The sequence below is a fragment of the Necator americanus genome, chromosome III (genome assembly GCF_031761385.1).
Source record: "Necator americanus strain Aroian chromosome III, whole genome shotgun sequence".
In the NCBI taxonomy this organism is placed as follows: domain Eukaryota; kingdom Metazoa; phylum Nematoda; class Chromadorea; order Rhabditida; family Ancylostomatidae; genus Necator; species Necator americanus.
Window position 1 is genome coordinate 29,776,687 of NC_087373.1, and position 26,114 is coordinate 29,802,800.

Consider the following 26,114-nt stretch of genomic DNA (forward strand, 5'->3'; position numbering starts at 1 on the left):
CGCTGATCACCGTGGAAGGTGTCTGTTGCAGTTATTTCCACTCTTCGTCAGTTTTAGGGTATTTTTAAATGGATGAGTTGGATCTTTATGAATCACCATTTCTCCATTCTATCTCCATGTCAGTTTGTCCGGATTTGACTACCTATTTTTGCTTGTGTGGCCCCGTAACATCACAAAGTGTCTTCAGTTTGATTTAAAGGCATCACTTTACGAATCTGAGGTGGTACGGATTTCAGGTGGAGTATTCGTATACGGGATGGGAGACTATGGAGAGAGGGGTGATTCCGTCCACTTTTTCCTAATTGCCGTAAAAAACGGCCTGGAAGATACGGCTTCAGGCGTTCTGGCGCACTATTTTCTACAAGGAGTTCGACTGGAGCGCGCCAGCCTTGTGCGGCGCCGCATATTCCGGGCCATTTTTTTACGGCAATTAGGAAGAAATGGACGGAATCACCCCCCTCTCCATAGTCTCCCATCCCGTATACGAATACTCCACCTAAAATCTGCACCACCTCAGATTCGTGGGGTGATGCCTTTAATTTATTTCTCAATTTCAACATAGAGGATAGAGATTCACTGCAGACAACATTTATTACTAATATACACTCGTGTAGTAAAACTCGAGAAGTTGCTAAAATTCACTGTTGCTTCGATACCATCCTCAGTGCTCTCTTATTTTGAAATAAGTGGTAGACGGTCGTGGAGTCCTTGGATGTGCTGTATATGGACGAATGCCTTCACGAATCTCCATGTCCTGATTGTGAAACAAATCAAATAAAACGATATAAAATTTGAAGCTAAACATAGCTTGGTGAAAAAGTACTTCCAAATATTCGAATATTGTGTATATGTAATTTTTGGAAGTATTTGTTAAAAAATATATATGCAGAATAAAATAGAATAAATATAATATATAAATATATTTATAGCTCAATGTTGTGTTTGTCTGTTTCATTTGAAAGTAAGACCACCAGATAATTTTATCCACCCTATCCCAAAGATTTCTGAAAATTAACTCAACAAAGTTAATTTAACATTATTGGAACTCGTTGTTTCAAAATGCACGTCACACAAAGTTTCTCTAAAACTCTTCCCAAGATTTTTCATTGAAAAACTTGAAACTCGGTCTAGTTGTGTGAGCGGATGTGCTCGAAGCGATGCGGTGCAGCCAGCGGTTGGGATGGACATGGGACCCCGGTTAGCTCCATTAGGCCATGAGAATTTTTTCGATTGCAGGTCGTGCTCACCCGATTTTATACGATCAATATCGGTCTTGTCGATTTTCCGTATACTCTTTCCTGTAGTATTTCCATTCTATTACTATCCGGGACATTCTTATACAGCGCTGTAACGGGGGATCAGTCACGTGACAGTACATGTACAGGATTCGGGTCCAAGACGAATGGATGATGATGTTCGAATGAAATGCCAACAAGTTTTTCGAACATCTTTTCTTGGACTGCAACAACAATGTATCTCCAATGAGGAATAATGAAAAGTGTAATGCGAGCATTCCTTGCGTATTTTAATTTTTTGGTTTTTTTATTGTTCTTTATTCACTCTCTCTATTCTCACAGATGCGTTTTTCGTTCAACTACTTTTTCTTTTTTTTTTCTTGTAAAATGTTCATGCCCTCATTGTGGAACTGAACCTCATTCTCGTGTCACCTTAATTCAAAAACTCAAACTATGAAAAAGTAAAACTAAAGTTTAAAAAACTAAAAACTGTGCGAACTGTGCGCGCCTATGATCTCTGACTGGCCAATCTATACAGATCCTCTCCGACTCTTCCCTCTCGCACGAAAAGTGCGACGAGGAGGATTAGGGTGGAGAGGATCTGTATGAGACCTACTAAAGAAATGCTAGTATCGATCGGCTTTGTTTTTTTTTGGATCCTTGGATTGTTTCTCCTTGTTCTAAGTTATGTATCGTTTGCACATCTAACCGTTTGATCTGTGTTATAGCTGCGCTATTGCTCGAGGTAGTACCTCGAGGTAGTTGGTAGCCATCTACAGCTCAAAAGCAGAATTGGACGATTATTTCCATATCGAGGTCATATACAGCTCAGTTGCATAATCCGACGCTTCTGTGTTGAAATTACGTGCAGCTCTAATAGGTAACTCATTGAGTGGTTCTTAATGTGTTCGTCGTCCTTTTCCCGAACATCGTGCGTCCAACTCTGACCGCCGTTTGCTACCGGATATGTTTCTTATGTTAAGATAAAGGTTTAATTACCCAAGTCTGAGGTCTCTGACGCTGTCGCGCATACCGATTCGCCTCGCACAAGCGTCTGGGTCGTGCCGACAGAAAGCAGAAAGAAATCAGGAAATCATTCTGTGAGGAACGTCTAGCTTCGAGAATTGTCTGTTGTGTATGTGAGGGCACCGATAACCAAATATAAATAAATAAATAAATGGACAAATAAATATATAAGTATATGTAATGATCCCGGAAATTCTGAGTCATGAATTTTTGAAGCAAGAAAAAGAAAAATCACACCTATATGTTATATATGTATATGTATATGTTTATATATATATGAATACTACAAGATCACTACGATAGTCCTACGAGAAAATACCAATGTATTCCACAAACCTTCAACCTTCTCTTCAACAGTGCCTTTCTTTCTTCGATGACTTTTTTGGCTTTTTCCTCTTTAGAACGAGCGATCTCTTCGGGGTCTTTATTATGCTGAAAATATTGAAGACCAGTGGAACTTCCAGGAATTTCCTAGTCCGTAGAGAAATTTTGAAGTGGAATTAAGTAAATAGTAAAAATTTGGAAAACTAACGTAAATATTTTTGTTCACCACCAGACTTCGCAACTTCTTGTTCGTCCCAGTTGGACGAGAATATTCTAGAAGATACATCAAACGATCCTTCGGTGCCAACGACAGCTCCAGCATCAAAATCACTTGTGCCCACTAAAATTGACTCACATTTCATATGGACAATCTAATCGACAACACGATTTTATAAATGTTATTCTTAAAGGTCATCGCTTGAGAAGAACCTAAAATCCAGCTGTACTCTGAGGATACCCTATTTTTATTAGTAATTTATATTTTCTATTTATTAGTTTTTATTCGTTCGTTTCCTCTGTTGTTATCGAAGAAAAGAAAAACAGTAGGTCGGTAGAGAAAAACAATTGTGTTTGAATATGAAGTATATGCGCCGTTGTAACTGCTACTCAGCAAGTTCCAGAAAGGAAGACCTGCTTACAAAACAATAACCAAAGATAAAAAATACAATAATTTCTGTCTGTGGAGTGCTATGGAGCACTTACCACTCTAAATGTAGTCAACTGTATTAATATTTATTTAATTCTGTTTTTACTCTCATATTTCTTCTGGATCAGCCTCCATTCGTTGCTGAGGAGCCTCAAGGGAGACTAATCTAGAGTGGATCGTCTAGGTAGAAGTGAAATGATCCAGTTTTTCAATTTTGGCTTCGGTCCTTTTTCCTGATCGGGCGGTGTAGCGCAGTCGGTAAGAGGCTCCGCTCTGGCTACAATCGATTGGAAATTCGAATCCACTTCAGTGCAAACCAAGCCTTTCATCCCTTCGAGGTCGATAAATTGGTACCGGACTTGTCTGGGAGGATAAAAACACTGACTTGGCACATCGTCTAGCCCTCACAAGTCATTATAAGGCTGCACGCGCGTTCATAAACCTCAAACGAAGTCTGAGTTGAAGTCGAACGCGTAGGCGCATCCCTAGAGGGGTTAAAGGCATCACCCCACGATTCTGGGGTGGTACGAGTCTCAGGTGGGTTATGCGCATACGGAGTCTCAGATTATGGAGAGGAGGGTGATTCCGTCCATTTCTTCCTGTGGGGCGTGCACAAGGGTGGTGTGCTCCAATCGAACTCGTAGGAAATAGTACCACAGAACGCTCGAAGCCGCATCTTCCAGGTCGTTTTTTACGGCAATTAGGAAGAAACGAGTGGAATCCCACCCGTTTCTGCAATCTACGATTCCGTGTAGTCTTTGACCATCGGAAATCCATATCACGTCAGATTCGTGGGGTGATCCCTTCAAATCTTCTCTTCGTTAGGAAGATCCTTACTTTGCAAAATTATCGTTACTGCCGCGTGTCAACGACCATATTTTTAGAGCCATGATTAAGTGAAACACTGCAATACTGTGCTCATGAGATCAGATGCACTTCTGCAGCAAGAATTAGTTCCTATACGAAAAACTATCAATGGAGCCTAAGCAAAGACTTTCTTAAATAATAGTTCTGTGTTTTTCAAGCAAACTTGTCCACACGTTATATTAGCGTTCAAATCAGAAGAATACGAATTATGCGAAACACAATAAATTATTTTGCAAACCTGACGTTTATACTCCTTCCTTGTACGGAAAATTGTTTCATATGTTCTTGTCATCATTGCTATAAGTAAGTTGAACTGAAGGATGGAAACAAAAAGTTCAAAGATAAGGAAAATAGCCTGAAATGTGTCGGAAGTCTTAAAGGAATTCCTAAACTCCCCGCTTTTTGTCAAATTATGAATCTACAATGTTCTGCACGCAAAGACTAGAGAATTACGCACCTTTCCTATCCAGATCATTATACCAGACGGGCACATAGCTAGGTTCCTATATAGTACTGTAAATTCGCCAATAGTCAGAATAAAGGTACGTATAAACGCTTCTGCCGGGTTCTGTATGACATTTTGAAATGTCTTCGTGTCGTCCTGTTGTCCAGGACGTAAACTCTTTTCAGTGCGTTCACAGCTCAGAAAAACCAAATAAAAAGCTGAAGAAAAGGCGGTGAAGAAGAAGAAGAAAAAAAAACCGCTGTGCGTGAAACAAAAAAAAACACCGGAAACTCGGCTAGGATTGACAGCTGAGTATTGTGTATTAGAGAACTGTGAAGCAGCACCTTGTGAAAATCCCATAAGAAAGATCCCGTAAATCATAAGAAAACGACGGATATCGGTTGCTATTATAGTATAAACCATCAAAACGAATGGTCCTACCCATTTGACTGCTCTGTAAATAAAAAAAAGGAATAAAAATAAAAAGCGATGTGTTACATAGCCGAAATTGTCTTGGTCAGATTACATTCAATCATCACAAAAATCTCTTCCAATGCACTAAGAAAATAAAGGTAGGTAGCGGCCAAGAATTACTGTAACCCTTGGGAAATCAATGAGTTCAATTATTCTTAAATTTTCCATAGCACAAACACCTTTTAGAAAGTACAGTTATAAGGTACAGTAGGCATTTTAATGTATTTTAACGCGACGTGCCCTCAGGGAAAACGTATAGCAGAGTCAAAACGACATGAAGCTCGGTGCAGTTACGTAAGCGGTCGCGCTCGAAGCGGTGCGATGGAGCGTAGCGGTTAGGATCGAGTGAGGACCCCTGCTATCACCGATCTTCGCTGCAATTCGCAAGGGTCCCACCTCGATCCAACCGCTACGCTCCACCGTACTGCTTACTCGTACTGCTACTGACCAACCGCTTACGCAGTTACGCCGTGCTTCACGTCGTTTTGATCCTATTATACGCTCTCTGCGATCCACTGTACTGCTTCGAGACCGGATACTCACCGAATCTCTTTTCCTTCCACATCTCATAGTTTTTCATTATTTTTCTTCCATACAATTGTTTATGAGAACGATAACATGGTAGTCTTGGTAAAATCCATTTTTATTACTTTTATCGTTTGTTTTGCTCTCATGGTACATAGCTCTGAGCCCTTAGTTTGTAAGGACGTGATTTCTGTCTCTTTTTGGATCCTGGTACACGGTAGGCACCTTTTGTTATCGTGAGACCAAGAAAATCCCTTCCGTTAGTTCAATAGTTTCTCTTGTTTGCAGGCTCCTCAAAGACTACAGTTTAGTTAAAGTGAACTTATTCGTCACTTTTTGCGTAACTATGCATAGTTAGCCTTCCTCCAAGATGGATTTTATAATTTTGCTACGACTCCAGTTACGACGAACATTACGCATGGACATTTCCAAAAAATGAAATAAATATCGAGTTGCTAGAAAGTGTGATGTAAGAACCGTTTAAGAGCAAAACAAACGGCAAAAGTAATGGAAGAGGACCTTACTGAGACCGTTTAGCCCTTGTTTTAACTTCATACTATAGTGTTTTCAGAAAAAAAAACAATGAATACCATAAAAAACAAGAAGAAACGGTGTCCGTGGAGTTTCCTCTATACTGTAGAGGGAGCTGAAGTTTCATCGAGGACGCATTGCGTCAACGCCATACAACACGTTTTACGCCAAACCTAGTTTACGGAGATTTTCAAGCACTCCTCAACACATGCTCAGGAAAGTTTACCTCTCCCTTATCGCCTCTTTTGGACCCAGAGTGAAGCATGCGTTGGGATTTCGTCAACACCTTCAAGAGATCGTAAGCGGAGTGTGGAAGCAAGGAGTCGTAAGCGGGTGGGAAGTAGAGGAAAGAAGTGAAGAGGGCAAACAGGAAAGGATGAGGGGGTAGACGGTGTTAAATAAGCTCATATTAAAGGGCGCAATATTCAGTTCTCGTAACCTAACACGTATTTCGCTAAAGGACTCAATGATGCTTTCTCTATCGAAACGGTCAGCGATCAATCCTTGACCGAAATGAGACTTTTGCATTCAGCGTCAAAGAGCTTAAATAGCACATTTCTTACAGAACAATGATAAGTTTTCATACTCTCACGCAAAAAAAAAACAATTTTCTGCAGTTACCAAGCGAAAAAAGACATCTGCATCTACAACCATCAATTATCACCAAATAGTACAAAGTAGGCTCCACAGGTTGCTGAATAACGACCCTCACACTGACTGTTGGATTTCAAGCAACACAAATTAGCGCCTTTGTAGAAACAGGTTTTGCTTATATTTGAGCCGAAATTGGTCCTTTTAACTCTTCTTGTTTTTTTAAAAACATGGTTGGAAAAAAATTCTGGACTTTCCCTTCTTACTTTCGAGCTTTTCTTAACTACTTGCAGCCGAAGATTTTTCCTGATGTTCTGCCGAAATAGAGCAGCAAATTTTTCAAAAGCGCTACTGTAATCGTGCGACAAGAACTAGTCCAAAATTTCTAAAATTTTTTGGAAGATTATGGAGAGGGGTGCGGTTCCGTCCATTTCTTCCTAATTGCCATAAAAAACGGCCCGGAAGATGCGGCGCGTGCGCAAGGCTGGCGCGCTCCAGTCGAACTTCTTGTAGAAAATAGTGCGCCAGAGCGCCCGAAGCCGTATCTTCCGGGCCGTTTTTTTACGGCAATTAGGAAGAAATGGACGGACTCAACGGAAACACCCACCTCTCCATAATCTATGATCTCGTGTACGAATACTCCACCTGAAATCCGTACCACCTCAGATTCGTGGAGTGATGGATTTAAAGTCGTACAGCATGCATGCCCGAATCACTGATATTCGGTCACTCATAACAAAACAAAATATTTCCTTTGAAAATCAGTCAAATTCGATCACAACAATGAAAAACCAACAAAATGGAACACTGAAAATCCACCCAAACATTGGCTGAAAATAATAATTTCGAAACAAGGACAGTTACGCAGAGCGCATTTCTTTTGAGGCAACTTAATAGTTAGTATCTGACGCACTGCTGAATCCTTGCAGTGATCTATTACAGGCGCTATTTATAATATATTATATATTTTTATTTTACCTACAGCACTATGCGTTAGTATGTATCATAGCACTATCTACTAGTATTTGTTGTTTTATTTTATTTTTCTTTGTTCATTAAGCTAAATTAAGTTAATTTGTGTCTTTAACTTTACCTACTATATCTAATTTTTGATTGCTACATCAGCGACTCTTTTAAAAAGAATGAGATGGGCGAAGGGTCCTTTTCAGGAGGATGTTTCCCAACAACATGCTTGACCCTGCTCGGAACATCTCTGTCGTCTATAGAAAAGCTTGTTCTGATGGGTATTTTCACAAACAAATGGTTCTGATGAGATTTGCTTACCTGCAATAATATAAATAGTGGATCGATGTAAATAAAATAACCACTGCAGCTAGGACATTATCGACGACAAGCAGTTCTGGCCACAGACTACATGCCGCTCTAGCGGGTATCATGCAGAGAATAAGAATAAACGAACATTTGTAAACTGTTTTTGCAGGAAATGCCTTCTAAACATGAAACAGCATTCAGTTCGCTTCTACCAGTGAGAAAGAAAAAGTTCCCGATAACTACTCGGAAATCTGTGTGTTTGATTGTTAAAACGTTAAACTTACGTGGATTGCCCACCATTTTTGACGTCCTATCCTTTTAACGTCTTTTATTTCAAGGAATAGTTGTACAATCACACAAATAAGAACAACTGATTCTGTTCCCAAACGTACCTGAAGAAAATACACCTCTAGAGCAAGGATTTTTTAATAGCATTTTTTGAACTGATTTGCTCAAACCTGATCCAAGAATGAAAATAACACGTTCATGTTTTTGTTTCTTTTAAGCAAGCAGATCAACTTATCCTTCTGTTTCTTTTTCTTGAAGCCGGCCTCTACTCTGTTAAGTATTGCTGGATCTCATAACTATGCACGACACTTCGTATGACCCGCATAGTCGGGTCAAAACGCAATGAAGACCGCTAGCTTCACCACGCCGTTTCGAACGTAGCTGCTTAAAGGCATCAGCCCACGAATCTGGGATGGTACGGGTTTCAGGTGGGTTATGCCTATACGGGGTCGTAGATTGTGTGGAAGAAAGTGATTCGGTCCAGTTCTCCCTGCATCATTGGACCCCGGAATGCTGTTTCTTACGAAGGCTTATGTTGCAATGCGCAACGTTTGCGCTCCGCTCAACCCCAACCTGGTATACGATTCGTTGAAAACCTATTTGGACGAATCGCAGGCTGGGAGCGGCGCAACGGTAGCGCGCTGCAATTGACGGCGTCGTAAGAAACAGCGTTCCGGGGTTGTCCGTTTCCACTGATAGAGGGAGAAATGAACGCAATCATTTTCTTCACCAAAATCTACGACCCCGTACAGGTATAACCCATCTGAAACCCGTACCACCCTAGATTCGTGGGCTGATGTCTTTAAGCAGCTACATTCGAAACGGCGTGGTGACGCTGGCGGTCTTCATGGCGTTTTGACCCGACTATGCGGGACTCGAGGTGGAGCGTCACGGTAGACGCGTCGCTCTCACCCAGATGAACACATTCGGCGTCGAATCGTTCTTCCAGTAATGTTAATGATTATTCAAAAATTAAATCAGGAGCAACTTGAATTGTGACCTACTGACAGGGCATCACTCATTGCTTACATTCCCACAATAGACTTCTTACTATAAACCGCTTTTGTGTATGTTCAAAGCCAACGTTCATAACGAAAAGCGTACCCATCCGTACCATATTGAAAGATTCGGATCCCAATAATTTCGTAGATGACATTGAGTCAATGAGTATTCTGAAAGTGAATGCTTGATTGATGTTTAATAAACATACCAGCCGTATCCCATAAAATAACCGATCAAACTTACTGTATGGTTCATAGCCTAACGCAGTTTTGACGATAGGACTCACATCGTTACGGTACGGTCCATCAAGAGCTTTGCCATTGAAACCAATCCATCCCATTGTGCTTTGCTGGACATTATTGAGGTATGTATTTAACTTTTTTTCTCTTAACCATCAAAATCGTACCGCTGTTGTTAATTCTATAGGGCGAAGAGTGAAAGATACAGCCACAAATATGTAGAAGAAAGTAAAGAAAGCCAAAGAGCGCAACATCCTGAAATTAACTTCAATTTTAAATTTTTACATTTTTATTCCCGAGTTGAAAAACCAGAACGATTTTGAGGAGGACGCAATAAGCTTCTAACCTTCTTTTTCCGAATGCCTGCCACTTCGCTTCCAGTACTGTTTCGAGAAGTCCGTCGAGAAGATCTAGATGTTCTTTCGTTTCCTAAAAGTGGCAGAAAACTTCTAGAAACTCAGAATTCATTCATTCATTCGGTAGCATATTTGATATCTTTTAAATTTATATCTTTATCTTTAGTATTTTTTTATTTTTTAAACATTTTTTACACTTCATCTTTTAATTTTTTTAGTATTTAGTACATAAAGTTTTACATTATGTTATATTGCACTACGTAGAGCTTTCGTGCTTTCGTCACCTATCTTCGCCGAAATCTAATTCTTATTTTTAATTATTCAACTGAATCTTTGCTTTTCATCCCAGGGTTCATCCGACGAACCATCACCTTACACCAGTAGAAATGATATCATGAGAACGCGTACAGTGGATTAGTGCTGGAATACTACGAGGAAGCAACACTTTACAACCGTGTAAATGATGAAATATTATTGATACACTTTCATTTCATCATTCACACAGATGTAAAGAGTTGTCTCGTCGGTTAAAATGGGCGCCTGATTTCTGCGTTTGTAAGTTGTGCATGGTATTTTCGTTGCTATCCTTAACAACTACATACTCTCGAACCCTTTATACCAGGAATCAAATCAGAAAAGGAATCAGAAGTTTCTGCAAACGCTGCCTTTAATCGAAGCTATTGACTTGCACCGCCGCACTGAAGCGCTCTTAGTTGGTTTAGACTGCCGCGCTTGTACCGCCCGATCAATGTTCAACCACAAACCAAGTTTCTGGTCTCTTTTTGTAAACGACTGGTTATTTCTTTCATTTGATTGATCAGAAATCCTTTCATTTTAGATACAGGTGAAACTCTCTTATGTGATCCAGTCTCCCCAACGATGCAACTAATTACGCTATAGCGAGCGGGCATCTCCGTCGTCGTTCAACGTATTCAATTCAGCTAACGTGACCCAAATAAGAGTGCAAAAATAAGAACAAGAAAAACTGCTCCACAAGCACATTCGTGGAAGAAACGTGGACTGCCTTCTTTCTATAATTCGTAATAAATTGCATCGTTGGGAAGCAGGATCACGGATGTTTACACTTTCTTTTGATTTAATGAGAGGAATTAAGTGAGATTACGCTCAAATTCGTGTTCTACGCACCCCCATCTCTCCCTAACCACTCGGAAAAAGGCCTCAAAGCCGTTAGCTTCGTGATACACAGCCTTTAATTCACATTATGCAGTATTATTATCTCTAATCACCGTTTGGACAAACTTGAGATGGGATAACCGTCATTTTTTTTACTTACCCCGTAAACAACAAGGGATAGAGCGCTTGCTTCGTTCAACTCTCCAGTCACCTCATTAATTGTGTCGATTTTCGACAATGGATATGCTGTTGATGAAGCGTCACCGTATGCCCATACGGAATCTCCTTCCAATTCCAGAATTTCCATAAACATCTGGAACAGTATGCGCCACGACACGACAGAAAATCTCTTTTTGAATGCTAAAGCTCGAAAAGCAGGAAATGGAAAGGACCTCCTTTTTTGCGAGTTTTGCTGCAAGGGTCAGTGGTGTGAGATTCTGTTTATTTGCGATATTGAGACGAGCACCCGATTCCATTGCTAGACGAAACATTTCCTAGAAAAAACCTACCGGTGCAAAAATCGACAGAAAACATCATCTCACCCCTAAAAACAGAATGAGACAAAAGTTATAGCCAGATTCTTTTTCACACCAAACCAGATCCAATTTTCCCATAAAAACTTCACGGTGATACCTTGATACCTTCAGTACAGGAAAACAAGCGAAATCTAGATTTTGCAGATGTTTGGATGGATTTTTATTGCAGATATTTGGATAGATTTTTTCAGATAGATGGAACATCACGGTACATGTATTTTTGTATTTTTTGATGTTTTTTTTTCTTAATTTCCTCTTTTCGTGGAGTGCTAACTTTTCCCCTTCATACTTAATCTAGAAAAATATTGATGTTTTTGTTGTTCTTCTTATTCACGTACCATGTTTTCATGAATTACGCACATATGAAGCACTGTGTTCCCGTTCGTATCCTGAGCATTGGGATTTGCTTTGAAGGCAGTGAGAAGCCGATAACAATCCGGATGATTCATACAAGCTGCGAACGAAAGCGGGTATTCGCCGAAGTACATATGGCTGAAAGAAATAAATTAGAAACAAATGTATCTAATACAATCTAATACAATAGTATATAAGTTTAGCCAAATCCTCCAATCCTTCCTGAATTTTTAGCCAATGAACTCTCCTTTTATTAATACGTAATCTAGGAAGGTCGTTGTTGACTGAATGAATTTTCGTGTAAACAGGAATATGATGAAATTAATACCAGTATAAAATGTGTCTGACATTAAGAGGTCCACTCGTTATGGCTCAACGCGTCCGACTTTGATTCTAAATTGTTTGAGCTCTGCCTGGGTTAAACAAAGAACCAGAAGATACATAGGGTCAGTGTGTTTATCCTCTCAGACAAGTCTTGTAGCAGTTTATCGGTCTTGCATGAAATGGTATGATATGGTTGAACTGGGGCAATTTCTAACCATGGACTGTGTAGCGCGGCAGGACCTCTTATCACCGTCCTAGAAAGGGGCCAATTAATGCTCTTAATCTGATTTTCCCAGAGAAGACGAGATCGTGGACTTTTATCAGTCTTGTATTTTGGGAAACACAGAATGTAGCCGGCTAATTCTGCTTTAGTGACAGATGGCGCATAAGTTTAGTCAAATCCTATCCTGAATGTTTTTGGCGGATTTGCGTTATTTTCGGCATCCTTCGAGTGAGAGTCAACCACGTTTAGAAAAGAAATAAGTCCCCGAAATAGTTTTTCTTTGATCTCTAGAAATCTTCACGTTAAATTTGTAGCTGTGAAAATACAATGAGCAAAATTCGCGACCTTCGTGTTTATCAACCACTTCGTTCTCATTTTCCCAAGAAATAACGACGAGTGTGAAATGCACCAGATATTCTGATTTAGGAAAGAACTAGTGAATAATAAATCTTCTCTGAAGCTTTAAGGATACGAACACGCAATCAAACTGATAATCAGTGTGCGAACACACACTTCCGACTGTTTCGAAACTCATCGAGGTATCGCTAGAGTACAAGATGCCGCTATTTCTCAACTTCAACGACTCAGAGAATGCCCTGAACTTGAGACAGAAGCAGGCATGGAAGCCCTGAACGACCAACGCATCCCTACCAACTCCATAAAGGGACTGTATGTGATGGGCTTTGCAGGCCGCCCGATCGATGCCGTAACCGTTCTTTTCAGAAGCAGAGCCTCCTGACGGTGGAGTTAGTGGTGTCTACCGCGTGAGGATGTATTGAGTAAGAGAAGAGTAGTTCAGGTGAGTTCCGGTGCAGTATTTGTGTGGACGCTGAGTTGAGCTGTTGCGGTAATGAGTCGTGTCCGGTGCAGACGTTGAGGTTAAATGGTGCCGCATTTCAATCAGTCGCTGATGTGTTGTTGTGAAAAGTTGTTTGTCGAGGCGGCGGCGCAAAGTTGAAGATTGTGGAGCACCGAATATAAAGATAGCAGTTGACGAGCGCGCGTAATGCCCATGGTCCAAGCTTCGCTGACCACGGGCATTACGCGCGCTCGTCAACTGCTGGAGGTCAGGTCATGACCGCGATGCACGAGGGCGCGCTACGTCATGCCTGAGTGTCGTGTAGATTAGTGGGTTGGCGGCAATGGCTCGATGTTTAGGTTAATGTTAAATTAGCCGGTATGACCCGAAATGAAGGTTAGTATCGTGGGCACGTTACGGTGAGTGGTGTTGTTACATTGTCTGTTTGTGTGGGTTTTTTTAGGGAGAGAAAAGTTAGAGATCGCGTTTTTCTACACGGTTGCATGCCTCACTAAGGGCTTTTTCAGAAGCTCTCTAATCCTTGGTTGGGACGGTTTCAGATTATAGAAGTCGATCATCCATACCTCACCATCACCAGTATTTTGTCCCTTCAGTCTACGCTTAGGAAAGTGCACATAGACCAGATCAAGAAATGTTTTGATTTTCCGCCCCAGTGCTCTCTTCCCCGTAGCTTCCCGCTAAGGAGGGCCGTGCGTTAGCAGCATTTAAAGTCGTCGAACAAGACATGAGGCCACGGACATGAGTTAGCGCCAAAGCCCCAGCAACCTGTCGATGCGCATATTTATAACACTCGTTTCAGGTCAAGATGGACTTCGACAACAGGAAAAACAGCTCTTTACTTCTTTTTTCTCTGCTTTCGCGTCTTGCTATCTTTCGTCTTTTTTCTCTGCTTTCGCGGCTTCCTATTTTTCATCGTGATTCCTCCTACTTTTCGTTTATAATGCCGCACTTCTAACCTAAAAGTTTGTTTTGCCTTTCGCGTTTTATTCGTGTTTATGGGTCTCTTTTTTTGGCTTGCGGCACATCACTCATTTTCCACTTTTCAGATAAGTTTGGATAAACTTGACAAATATTCTTAGCTGACTGCATTCGTGATCATGTACTCTGACGGCCCCGCCATGGCTGGACCGCCTCAAGAGACTCACATCCGCAAGGGGGGCCACCGTCTAGCAGCGGGAATCCGCCTAATTCAGAGAAAACTTCTTCGTCTCGTCGTAATCCTGCCGAAGCTGAGATCAGTTTTTCACTTTCATCTTCTTTTACCAGACAGGATCCGGCCGGTTCTAGGTCTATTTCATCTCTTAGCCGTGATACGGCATACTTCAATTCTAATACTACTTTGTACCGGGATTCGACAGATCTCAAGTCTAGCTCCTTCCTAGGAGTTTCCCTTCTTCTACAACTTCTTCTGGGAGTCTCCACAATCACGGCTTGTTACCCGACTTGACGGGAGACGCAGAGAGATATTCATGATCCGACATCATTCCTGCTGGGGTCCAGGCGGCATCAACCCTATTCTCTTTTTGGACAAATCAAGAGCCACCTTCTCTTTTCTTAATCATCGGACATATGGAGGAGTCGTCTCCTCACCTTTTGTGTCGCCGAAATTCACCTGATATTCATTCCAGCTCTTTCTTCGTACACCTCGATCTTTCTGAGGTCTGATCCTCGATCACTCCCGAGAACGCAATGCGAAAGTTTGAATGAGACGAGAGTTTAAGGTTGAATGGAAGTGAAGGTTGACAGTCGGCAGCTAAACTTTACTTTTGCTGAGGACATAGTTCTAATAACATCTAGCATCAGTCAAACGGAACGAATGCTGACCGAATTTGACAGAACATGTAGATGTATCGGTCTTGGTTGCCCCATTCACGCTCAACGGAACGAACATATCCGAATGCACCGGCTACGTTTATCTCGGTCGGAAAGTGAACACGAAGAACGACCAACCCTCGAGCTGCACGGGAGGAAACGAGCGGCTTGGGAAGCTTACATGAACATCAAAGATACAGTGAGGAAGACCAGGAACACCTGGCTGCGTGCTCACCTCTACATCAGTACGGTTCTCTGTGTTTTGACCTTTAGAAATCTGGGCACTTCGCAGGCACGAAGAAAATACGGTGAGCGTCAGTGAACGGTCAGTCGAAAAAGTGGCACCAGTAGTATCCCGTTCCATGTTCGAGTTTTGAAAATTTTACTCGCGCAAAATGGGGAACCCCTCGACGACTCTGAGACACGTGGAAGTTTCAATGGCGCCCGCTCGACCGGAGAATAAGGAAGTCAGGGATTCAAGAGAAGATTTAAGAGGAATATTTGAGCAGTTTCCATAGAAGAAAGTTTGCCCTACAAAAAAATCCTACTGTTTCTTGCACCCTCCTAGTTAACGGTAGTCAACGTATGAGGCACGAGGTACAATTGGTGCGCGAAACATTGGGTAAAATCTGAAAGGATAGTGAATATTATTAAATATTCTTTTCCTGGATTTCGCAGAAAACTACGCTCTCTGAAAACTCTGAAAAGTTTGTACCACATTGGAAATGTTTGGATGTTAGGATTCGGTATCCGTCAAACATGTTCAGCCAGCCTGCCGCGACGTGACCCCACCGAAGGCGGACCGTGATGCTACGAGGAACATATCACTATGCTGAAACTGCGTTATCGATCCGCGGATGCGTTGAAGAGGCACTGCAAAAGCCCCCAGTTTCGCTGCGGTCGCGTCGCGTAAGCTTGGTTGAACATGTTTGGTGGTGACTGTATGTACGACATAGAAAAAATCAAAAGTGAAGTATTAACCCTATATAATTAGTCTTCAACGATAGTTCGACGTATTCATGTTCAAGCGAATCCGTTCTGCTTTCTTTCTGATCTTCAGCGCAAAAGAACGCTCCATAACATCGGCTGTTCACGTCGGCACCTTTCTTTAACAACATATACGCCATATGGCAGTCTTGATTAATCACTGCTTGATGTAATGGCGAGAGTCCTTTAAGAAAAATAAAGACACTCGAAAAAATATTGACGTTGAACTGAGTCATCTAGCACAAATAAAGCTTGCCATAGAAATCCTCGGATATATTGATATCGTTGACCAGTTTCGGGAACACATCCATAATTTTCATCGCCAATTTATTATGAAGATCAGATCCTTGCAGTAAACATATTCCTATTATTGTTTCTCCCATAGCTCCTCAAACATACATATTTATTCGAAATTCCAGAGAAAGTAATGCATAGAAATCTCTAGATGAAAAACCTCTTTCTTCCAATTTCCATACGATTTCCCTATACTTCGACTCTCCTTTGCCACCTTTCCCTCCTCCTCCACCATCGAGAAGTTTCAGTGCTACAACAGCAGTTATTAAAGAGATTTGATAACATCAAGCTCTCAGCTTTATATTAAATCTACATTCATTTATATCCATTTCATATCATCAAGCTCTTTTATAACTGTTTTATATGTTTTCCCAACAAAGTAGAAGGCAGGATACTTAAAGAAAATGCGTATATTCAATCGCTTCAGGATGCACCGATGCGTTTTTTTTTTCAATTTCAACAAGTGAAAGTTTTATGAACAGTATATCCAGCTTACTAAATAAAAAAGTAAGATGGCTTGCAAGGGGCGAACTACTGCATGAGGTCAATTTCGCTATCTGACACAAAGAAATTGGAGCAATGTACTGAATGTGGAAGGTGAAAGGTGGGTTGGAAGTTGTCGTCGGATGGTATAGACCCATCAGTCGCACAGACACCAGTCCACACTCCGCCAATACCATTTTTCTTCTTGATTCGTTTTTTTTTTTTGACGATTTTTTCTACTTACAAAATCGTAAACGGTGGGAGAAATTGTCTTCAGGGGAAGCACATCTTAAAGGAAAGTGCACACAAAGGTGCGTTATCCCGAAAAAGGAATTCTTGGGAAACAAAAAAAAATAGAGAAGAATCATGGGAAAGTTGTTTTAGAAACAGTAATGAGTAATAATGTGGAAAATCAAAATTCTTGGCAATACCCGCTTCCAATTTGGTAGTCAGATCGTGGAGGAATGTTGAAAGAATTTAAATAAAAAGAATGTAAATAAAACAATTCGCATCACATAACAACTAAGGAATGGTTGGTTTTGAATATTCGATGACTTGAATATTCGTAAAGTTCGTTAGCAAAAAGGCCTGAACCCTGGAACCTCTTCATTTTTCACGATTTTGAGTTCATTTTGTTGGTTTTTTTAAAATGAATCCATACACTTTGAGGTTACTTTTTGTGATTACTCTTCTTCGAGTTTCAACAACTTCTCCATTTCAAGATCTTCGAAAGGATTTTCTTTTTTTTTTGCTGTTATACTGAGCAGATTGTTTTGCAAAATTTATTGCTGTGGAAACATTATGGTATTTGCACACAAACTTCACCACTTAGCAGCATCGGATCCGCACCAAACTCCAACTTTTAAAATCTCATTAGCGCTACTAATGCTAGCTCGGCGTTAGTCAATGTAGAACTTCCGGTGGAATAAAACTTTTTAAAAAACGCAAAAAAGAGAACACAGTCGTTAAGGAGATAGAAAGGCGACAAAAGACCTAGCGCGAAGCACTGCGAGCTACACCCGGATCGAAGCCACATGATTTATGGTGCAATATTGCGTGGGCGTTTGCGCGTACATGTTTTCTCACGTTATTTTACTCGTAACCAACCGCACAGTTTTCTTGCTTCTAAAATAAAATCTGAGAGTTAGGAGAGGGTCCCATCGTAGAGGCATCCACCGCACGTCCATCGAAGACAGAGAAAAATACAGCACAATGACTGCAAATTTTTGATCGTAGTACAAATCTAAGAGCTCATGTTACAGAAGATGTTTTTTCTCTGACACGATACAGAAAAAGGCATGATAGTATTTTGGTAAGAGCATTGTCGAGAACGAAAAAAAAAAACAATCAAAATAAATAATTAATTTTTCTGTGGGCCGACGTCTGAATGGGGCGAACGATGGAAGGATAGTTGCATTATCAAAAGTCGACTTGCTTAGAATGACTTTCCTTTGCACAGATAGAAACTTTTGATGGAATGAAAATCAGGAAGCAAACGATGAGGGGATTCCAGAAGCGTAAATTTTGGCGATGGTGCAAATGGAGAGTTAGTGGAATCGCAAGTGCATCATTTTGAGGACAATGTTAATCTGTGGACCTTGACGGTTTTGTTGGGAACAAAAGAAACGCATTGCAGGAAATAACTGTGAGGTTTAGGAAATTTGTCAGCAGCCTGCCGCTGCCGTGGCGGCGGAAATCAGAAGGAGAACTAAATAATTGATATTTGATGATTTCCTGCAGAACTAAATGATCTTTCCACTGAAGGAACTAATTATAAATCCTTAGACCTACCTTTCTTAAGGTCACCAACATTTTCTCCTTCCTGTTTGAATTCGTCCAGAACATTTGGACCGCTTTTTCCTTTGCCTTTCTTTCGCGAAAATGCACTTAACCTCTCGTTTCTTTCCTTCGAAAAAATTTTCATTTAGAATATGTTCTGTTAGAAAATAAACTAATTAAGGGTGCAGCACGTGGCATAATCTTCTGGCGTACTTTATTTCTTATTTTTACAAGCTCCGTTACAGTAACCAGCTTGCCCTTTCCTTGGTTGTACATGGATTCGCGTACTTTCGTTTCCATGTAACCGTCGATCAATGAGTAGTCACCGCTGGTTGTGGCATATCTAGAAAACAACGGGAGCAGCTGCAGTACAGCGCAGCACTGTTCAAAGTCGTGCATCCACAAAAAGAGTTCCTCTCAGGGCTTACCGAAACCACGGTAGTAGTTCTCCTCCTCCGTGCATATCTACAAGCTTGTATAAATTCATATCCTCTCGGAGACGGCCCATACTGAGCGCATGCGCCCTTTTCGAGGATTGCGATGATCCCATGGTAGCACGTGAGAGCTAGTTCTTCTTAGAATCTGGAACGAAAATTCGACAAACTCCACCAATCAATGGAAGAAACCACTTTCTATATTTCGTATAAATATGAAATGGTATAACTGAAAAAAAAATACACAAGAAAAGTTATAATTGTTCTTTTACACAAGCGCAGAAAAATTTAAAGACAGGATATCACGAAATCTAGGATGTCGCTCCTGTAGCAGATGAAGTTTGAGATGTAATTCATGATCATGGGTGCAATTACATTCAATCTCCCATAGCTATCCAGAAAATGGGGTGGGAGGCGGCCTTATAGACCCACTACGACGCACCTGATAACATGCCACGTCTGTGAAAAGAAGCACACGCACTACATCTGCCAGCAATCGTCAGCAGCCTATTCATTGTGTTCGCTGTCTCGCAGGCGCGGCGCGTGCGTTTGCCTTCGCAGACGTGTCACGTTGTTAGGTGCATCGTAGCGATCGGCACTCATACCCATTCCAACATTCCCAACTTTTTTAGGTATACTGTCTTAAAAATTCGGGGAAATTGATGAGTAATTCATGGAACGAAGAACACTCATTCATCTCGACCTAGATTTCCCATTTGTCTTGACCTTAAGTAGTGTATATTATTTCATTTCCAAAAAAAATATGAGGAATTTTTCTGAGAAAGAATTTCCATTGCTGTGATTAAAGTGGAAAGCGAATGCAACAATCTCTGTGAATAGTTCATCGCTTCAAAGAAACTTGCAATCTCGTGAATCCTATAAATAAAAAAGAAATCTGCAGAAAATTTCATTGGTACATGATATTATTGATCTAAAAATCAATAAAAGTTCAAATCAGCAACAAAAAAAGAGAAACGCTATCTTGTAAGGGAAGAAATGCTCTTTTAAAGAACATTTTACATAGCGTTAAACTGTTTTTTTGCGCGAATTTAAGAACTTAAAAAATCAGGGAAAAATAAAGTTAAAAGGCGCATTAATTACTTATGTATCAACAGATGCAATAGCTTCTTCGCTGGGTTTAATGCTACAGTCACATCCGAATTCAGGTCTTTGACAGAAATTAGCCTCCTTGATGACAATAATCCGAACCAGAAGACAACTTAGCGTCCAAAATAGCTTTCCTATAGGAAAATAATTGTCAGAGCTAGTAAATATGAAATGAATTTCATGGGGAGCTACGGTACCCGAGTATGAACGGCACAAATCTCACGCTACAGTTCCCGTTCATGTTGACATAGACGTATACAGCATAAAACACGCTGCTCACGACGACTTCAGATGTCAAACTAATTCCATCAAGAATTACATTCACATATTTTTATGGACACAAAGTACTTGTTACTCCAGCAACCGAACCACACAGTAATTGTACTTATTAATGAAAAAAAAACGAATGGAATGTCCCAAGAGTTTCCAAGAAAAACGAGGAGAAGATTGGTATCGATAAGGAAAAATTACTAGTGTTGAATTGAAGTTGGAAAATTAAAGAAATACTTCTTGTTTTTAGAAATTTTCATTTGGAGTGGGGATTCGATAGGATTTCGTGCCTTCCGCCGTAAACACCCTCACCAGCAAACATACGTGTAGGGTTAAAGGTTAATCACCCCACGAATCTGGGTTGGTGCGGGTTTCAGGTGGGTTATGCCTATACGGGGTCGTAGATTATGGGGAAGCAGGTGATTTCGTTTATTTCATCCTAATTCCCGTAAAAAACGGCCCGGAATATGCCGCGCCTGCACAGCGCTGGCGCGCTCCAATCGAACTCGGTATAGGAAATAGCGCCCCGGAACCCTCGAAGCCGTATCTTCCGGGCCGGTTTTTTACGGCGATTACGGAGAAATGGACAGAATCACCCTCCTCCACATAATCTGCGACCCCGTATAGGCATAATCCACCCGAAACCCGCACCACCCCAGATTCGTGGGGTGATTCCTTTAAGTTAAGCGTCAAAAATGTCATAGTTCCAAGTTCTTCCATTTTCGGCCAATCCCGTGAATTGGAAAAACTCATGGAACCTTCGCTGAGAGGAACCACAATGACATTGCTTAGATTTCTAAATTTTCATTAAAATAAATAGTTTCTGGGGTTATGATCCTCCGTGAAAAGTTTTCTAGGCTAATCAATGCTGCGTTTAAAAAAGGTGGATTTCGCCCTTCCAAAAAATCATGAGGTAGAGGCCTCAAATCATATTTTTCATAAAAGAATTCGGAAAAAACCTAGGAGGATGTGGTTGGAAGAGAAGAAAACAGAACTCTGCACGAATGCTTTAGGTGATCTGTAGGATAGAAATCCAAACACAAAAAATATCTTTTAATTACGGTATTAATAATTAATAAACATAACATCAGTACAATAAATGAAGTAAAATTTACAAAAATAAAATAATAATACTACAATGGGAAAGATTTGAGAGTTTCAGCCAAGTTAAGCGATTTGATTGATTTTTTGTTGAATTTTATTCTCCAACCACGAGAAAATTCGACAAAAATCAGTCAAAGAAATACGGAACGTTATTGCGAAACTTCCCTTAATACTAATACTAATAATAATCAATAAAATGAATAAGGTAAAATTTATGAAAATAAGACCATAATTTTATGATAGGAAAACGTTAATAAATATTATTATATTAGTAGTAATGCTTAGCAATAATAATTAATTAAAATTAATAATAAAATTAAATAATCAATAATTCCTCTACTCCTCCGATGGTTGAATCCACAGTACAATTTTTGATGTCTCTTCAGGACCTCACAATATTTTTTGAAAGACCAGAGGAACACCGACGTTGCATGTCTGTGTGTGCCGTGTATGCGCCATAATGGAATGATAGAACGCGACGTAGTTACGGAATATGCATAAATATACACCGTAACCTTAATGGCATAAGTTTACAGTCCTTTTTTCACCTGTTAATCATTCTTAGTATCCGAAGAACAACAGGTGAAATGAATTAACTCAGTAATTGGAAAATTTTTACGAGAGCACTGCATTTTTTTTTGAAGTTGAGCAGATGATAAGCGCCCATTTTTCCATTTTTTCGAAAGTTGAGCAGGTGAAAAGCGTCAACAGCATTGAACCTCTTCAGAGCAGCTTTGAAATTCAAAAGGAAAAATTTTGACAGAATTCTAAATTTAATTAATGTGTAAAAATACTGAGTAAAAATGTGACGGGTGTTCTCTGAGGAGGTTGCAGAAACGGATTTTTTAAAAAAGTGGAATTTTTCGGAGGAAAAAATCCAGAGTAACGGCTTGTAATCGAGCTACGTTCCATTGTTTGAAAGTCATAACGACAATAAAGAAAATTGGATTCCGGTTACCAAGGTGCTGTTATGTCTCATATGTTCGCTCGAAAAACGTTCTGGAATTATGGCAATGTAGTCATTTACGTGTAGAATACCAAATACCAAATACCAAATACATTGAAATCGCTCTTTAAAAGAATGACGAAGAATTCTTAAAGTTCAAAACGTGACCTCAATAATTATAATTCAATGCAATAATAATAATCCCAACAATTAATTAATTTACTCAATAATTCAATATAATAATAATTGGCAACAGACAATTTCGAATATATAAAAATCTGAGTTTGACACCAGACATGTCTGGAGGAATAAAAACACTGACTTGATGCATCAGCTGGGACCCGCAAGTCATTATATAGCCCTATAAGCATTCCAAATTCTTAACGATTACGAATTGCAGTAACGTTAACGTCATTTCGTGTTAGCACATCATTTTCTGGTAATTGCTGGGAAGAATGACGAAAAGAACATCGTCATCATATAATTCGAGAAATGTTTCCAAATTGTAGAAGCACTGAAAGGTTAGAACAAAGTAATTCAAAGCAAACGCCTTTAATCAATTCCTAGTGGGATGCGCGTACGCGCTCGACTTCAACTAAAATTCGTTTAAAGGCCCCAATCCCACTAATCTGAGGTGGCACGGATTTCCGGTGGAGTATTCGTGGAGTCGTAGATTATGGGGAGGGGGTGATTCCGTTCATCTCTCCTTAATCGTCGTAAAAAAACGCCCCGGAAGACGCGACTTCGATCGACGACGATCGCGGCTTCGTTCCGGGGCGCTATTTTGTACAACGAGTTCGATTGGAGCGCGCCAGCCTTGTGCACGCGCCTCATCTTTCGAGCTTCTGCTGGAATGCGCAACCATTGCGTTCCGGGATCATCCGTTCACACTGATACAGGGAGAGATTAACGAAACCACCCTCTTCCTCACAATCGACGACTCCGTATAGGCATTATCCGCCCGAAACCCGTACCACCCCAGAATCGTGTGATGATGACTTCAAGGTACGTGAACGCGCTTATAGCCTTACAATGACTTGCGGTGGCTAGCTGATGTGTCCACTCGGCATTTTTATCCACGCAAGTACAAGTCTGGTACCATTTTATCGACCCTAGAGGGATGAGAGACTTTGTTGGCACTGGGGCAGATTCAAACCTCCGAACCTTGATCGTGTAGCCACAGCAGGACTCCATCGACTGTGCTGCACATGTCATCGGGAGGATGTAGATGTAGAACCAAGTTTCAGTAATCCCTAAATTTTGCTCTGACACGTTTCGCAAAAAAAAAAGCTGCAAGGCAAAGGAATGAAATCTGACATTCGATATTCCTGAATAAGGAGCGAGAGAAGCTTTGTTAAATAGGAAACAATCCTAATTCATTGATAGAAAATTACGGAGAGTCTTATTATTGCATTTTATTGTTCGCCACAGGAGATTGAAACGAGCACAGCACCAAGTCCGAAATCCGGTATTAGCCATAATTTCAGACTAGTAATTAAAGGCATCACAACACGAATCTGGAGTGGTACGGATTTCCGGTGGAGCGTTCGTATGCGGGATCGTAGATTAAGGAGAGTAGGGGTGATTCCGTCCATTTTTTCCTAATTGCCGCATAAAACGGCCCGGAAGACCCCGGGCACTATTTTCCACAGGGAGTTCGATTGGAGCGCGCCAGCCTTGTGCACGCGCGCATCTTCTGGGCCGTTTTTTACGGCAATTAGGAAGAAATGGACGGAATCACCCCCCTCTCCATAATCTACTATCCTCCTGAAATAATACTCCACCTGAAATCCGCACCACCTTAGATTCGTGTTATGCTGCCTTTAAGAGTACGATAGGTTCTTACATGTTTCTTGAAAGTTTCCTGAAAGTGTCGCTGCCGCGGTGAAGAGAATCGTAGGAAACTGCCTGGGCTTTGAATACCGCCGCACTTTGATCACTCTCCATCCATCTCACAACGAGGGCATGAAGGAGAAGAGGTAAGAGAGAAGAAGAAGAAGGATAGGAAGAAGACGACGACGATGACCAAGAAGGCGAAGATGATGGAGAAAAACTGATTGTCGCCAAAATCGACTTCGATTATTTTCGTTTTTGAACTTTTATGTGCTGTGAAATGTTAATCAAGTATTTCTCTTCTCTCAATGAATAAGCGAAGAATGCGATATCTGAAGCTTTCATCAGAATTCCGTCAGTGGAGACATTTCGTTCCTATCTTTCGTTAAAAAAAAGATCACTTTTCGCGACGATGTATTAAGTCGCATCAATTTATTCCACAAGTTTTCTTTACCGTGCACTTCATGATTTCTTACATGTAATTTTTAAATATCATTCATTTTTTCCCGCTGTTACCTTTGTCATAGAGTTCATGATTTTTACAAGTAATTCCTTAACATCTCTAAATCTAGTAGATTCAATTTTTTGCTGTTAGTTTTATCACGCATTTCGTACGCTCTTTCAAGTACTTCTAGAAAATCTAAAAAATAGAATGTATGTAATCGTCCTATTAGAAATTATTTTAAAAAGTTCTCAAAAATTTATAGCATAGTTTAAATATTATATAGCATGATACTGTAAATTTTTATTTATTTGATATTAGCTATCTATTTCCCATTTATGGAATGTTTCTTTTGCTACTTTGTTGTCTATTATATTTGTTATTGTTATTTATTCGGTGAAAAAATAGTTGAGGGTTTAATTACCCAAGTTCGAAGTGAAACCAAGATTGGTTGCGTTGGTTTTTTTTTCAAGAATGGTCAAGGACCATCTGGCGAGTGCTGTTCACGTAAAAGCCAAGCCACAATCACCAACGCGGGACCTAAGGAGACCTGGGGACCTCTAAACACTTCCCGAGTAAAATATCGGAATTTTACCACGAATTAATGTTTACGTGCTTAAGAACTGCAATAGTGCATCTATCGTATCCTTCATTTCGGAAAATTTCATCCTTGTCATTTAGAAAATCTTCTGAGAACGTGATCAACAAAACTTCCGGAGGAAATGAGATATTTTGAAAAATTAAATGTAGTTTTATCGACAAGCGCCTGTTTAAAGTGTAACCCCTCGTTGGCTAATTCAGAAAAAAAAGCGGAAAAAATACTATATGGGATAACCCTTGTGAAACATTGGAAACTAATAAAAAATTACAATCCAGCAACAAACGATAAGTTTAGAAATTTCAACTGAGGGTTATGATCAAATCCCGAAAACGAGAAGGTCATAGAATAACAGTCTTGAGCAAAAGTGTAACCACATGCAGTAAAATCATAGTAATTACTGTACTCTGAGACATACTATGTAAGTCAATCTAAAAATAGCGAAAAGATGCTGCAAAAATCTTTGCCCCATGAAAAATTCTCGAAACATCCAATGCATGGTCTTAGTTGGTCTCAATGGCTGACTCCGTAACTCTATGACCTCAATAACATTCAATACTTGAAACTCAACTTCAGATAATTTCACAGCTGCTTCAACTTCTTCGGAACTCATCATCTGACCTTATTCTGAGGTTGAATCGATATTCATGGTTGTTTCATTGATATTATGGAATCTTTGGTTGAATTGGGGTATTCCCCAGTGGGAAATTTCCGATAAATTTCGATCTACAGGCGGGAAGACCGCAACCGCAACCGTGGACAGTGTTCTGCTGCCAGTGCTCGTTTTTAATCTCCTCTACTCACCTCTGACTG

At 40.4% G+C, this 26,114-nt stretch overlaps 1 protein-coding gene across 2 annotated transcripts; it reads right to left on the reverse strand.

The window, feature by feature from the left end:
- Positions 1–661: 661 nt before the first annotated feature.
- RB195_011396 (uncharacterized protein) lies at positions 662–19,117 on the reverse strand (the record flags this gene model as incomplete). Of its 2 annotated transcripts, none has more annotated exons than XM_064192785.1 (21): positions 662–754; positions 2,598–2,693; positions 2,794–2,925; positions 4,337–4,453; positions 4,556–4,761; positions 4,888–4,997; positions 7,949–8,115; positions 8,221–8,328; positions 9,329–9,396; positions 9,470–9,575; positions 9,633–9,720; positions 9,812–9,894; positions 11,116–11,268; positions 11,348–11,449; positions 11,830–11,983; positions 16,006–16,195; positions 16,268–16,399; positions 16,466–16,555; positions 18,580–18,694; positions 18,781–18,910; positions 18,996–19,117. In XM_064192785.1, the coding sequence occupies 21 exons, from the start codon at positions 19,115–19,117 to the stop codon at positions 662–664; spliced, it is 2,562 nt and encodes an 853-aa protein (XP_064050368.1). The 2 variants fall into 2 exon arrangements, with proteins under 2 accessions (XP_064050368.1, XP_064050369.1); XM_064192786.1 differs by having other exon boundaries at positions 18,996–19,075.
- Between the last annotated feature and the right edge of the window lie 6,997 nt (positions 19,118–26,114).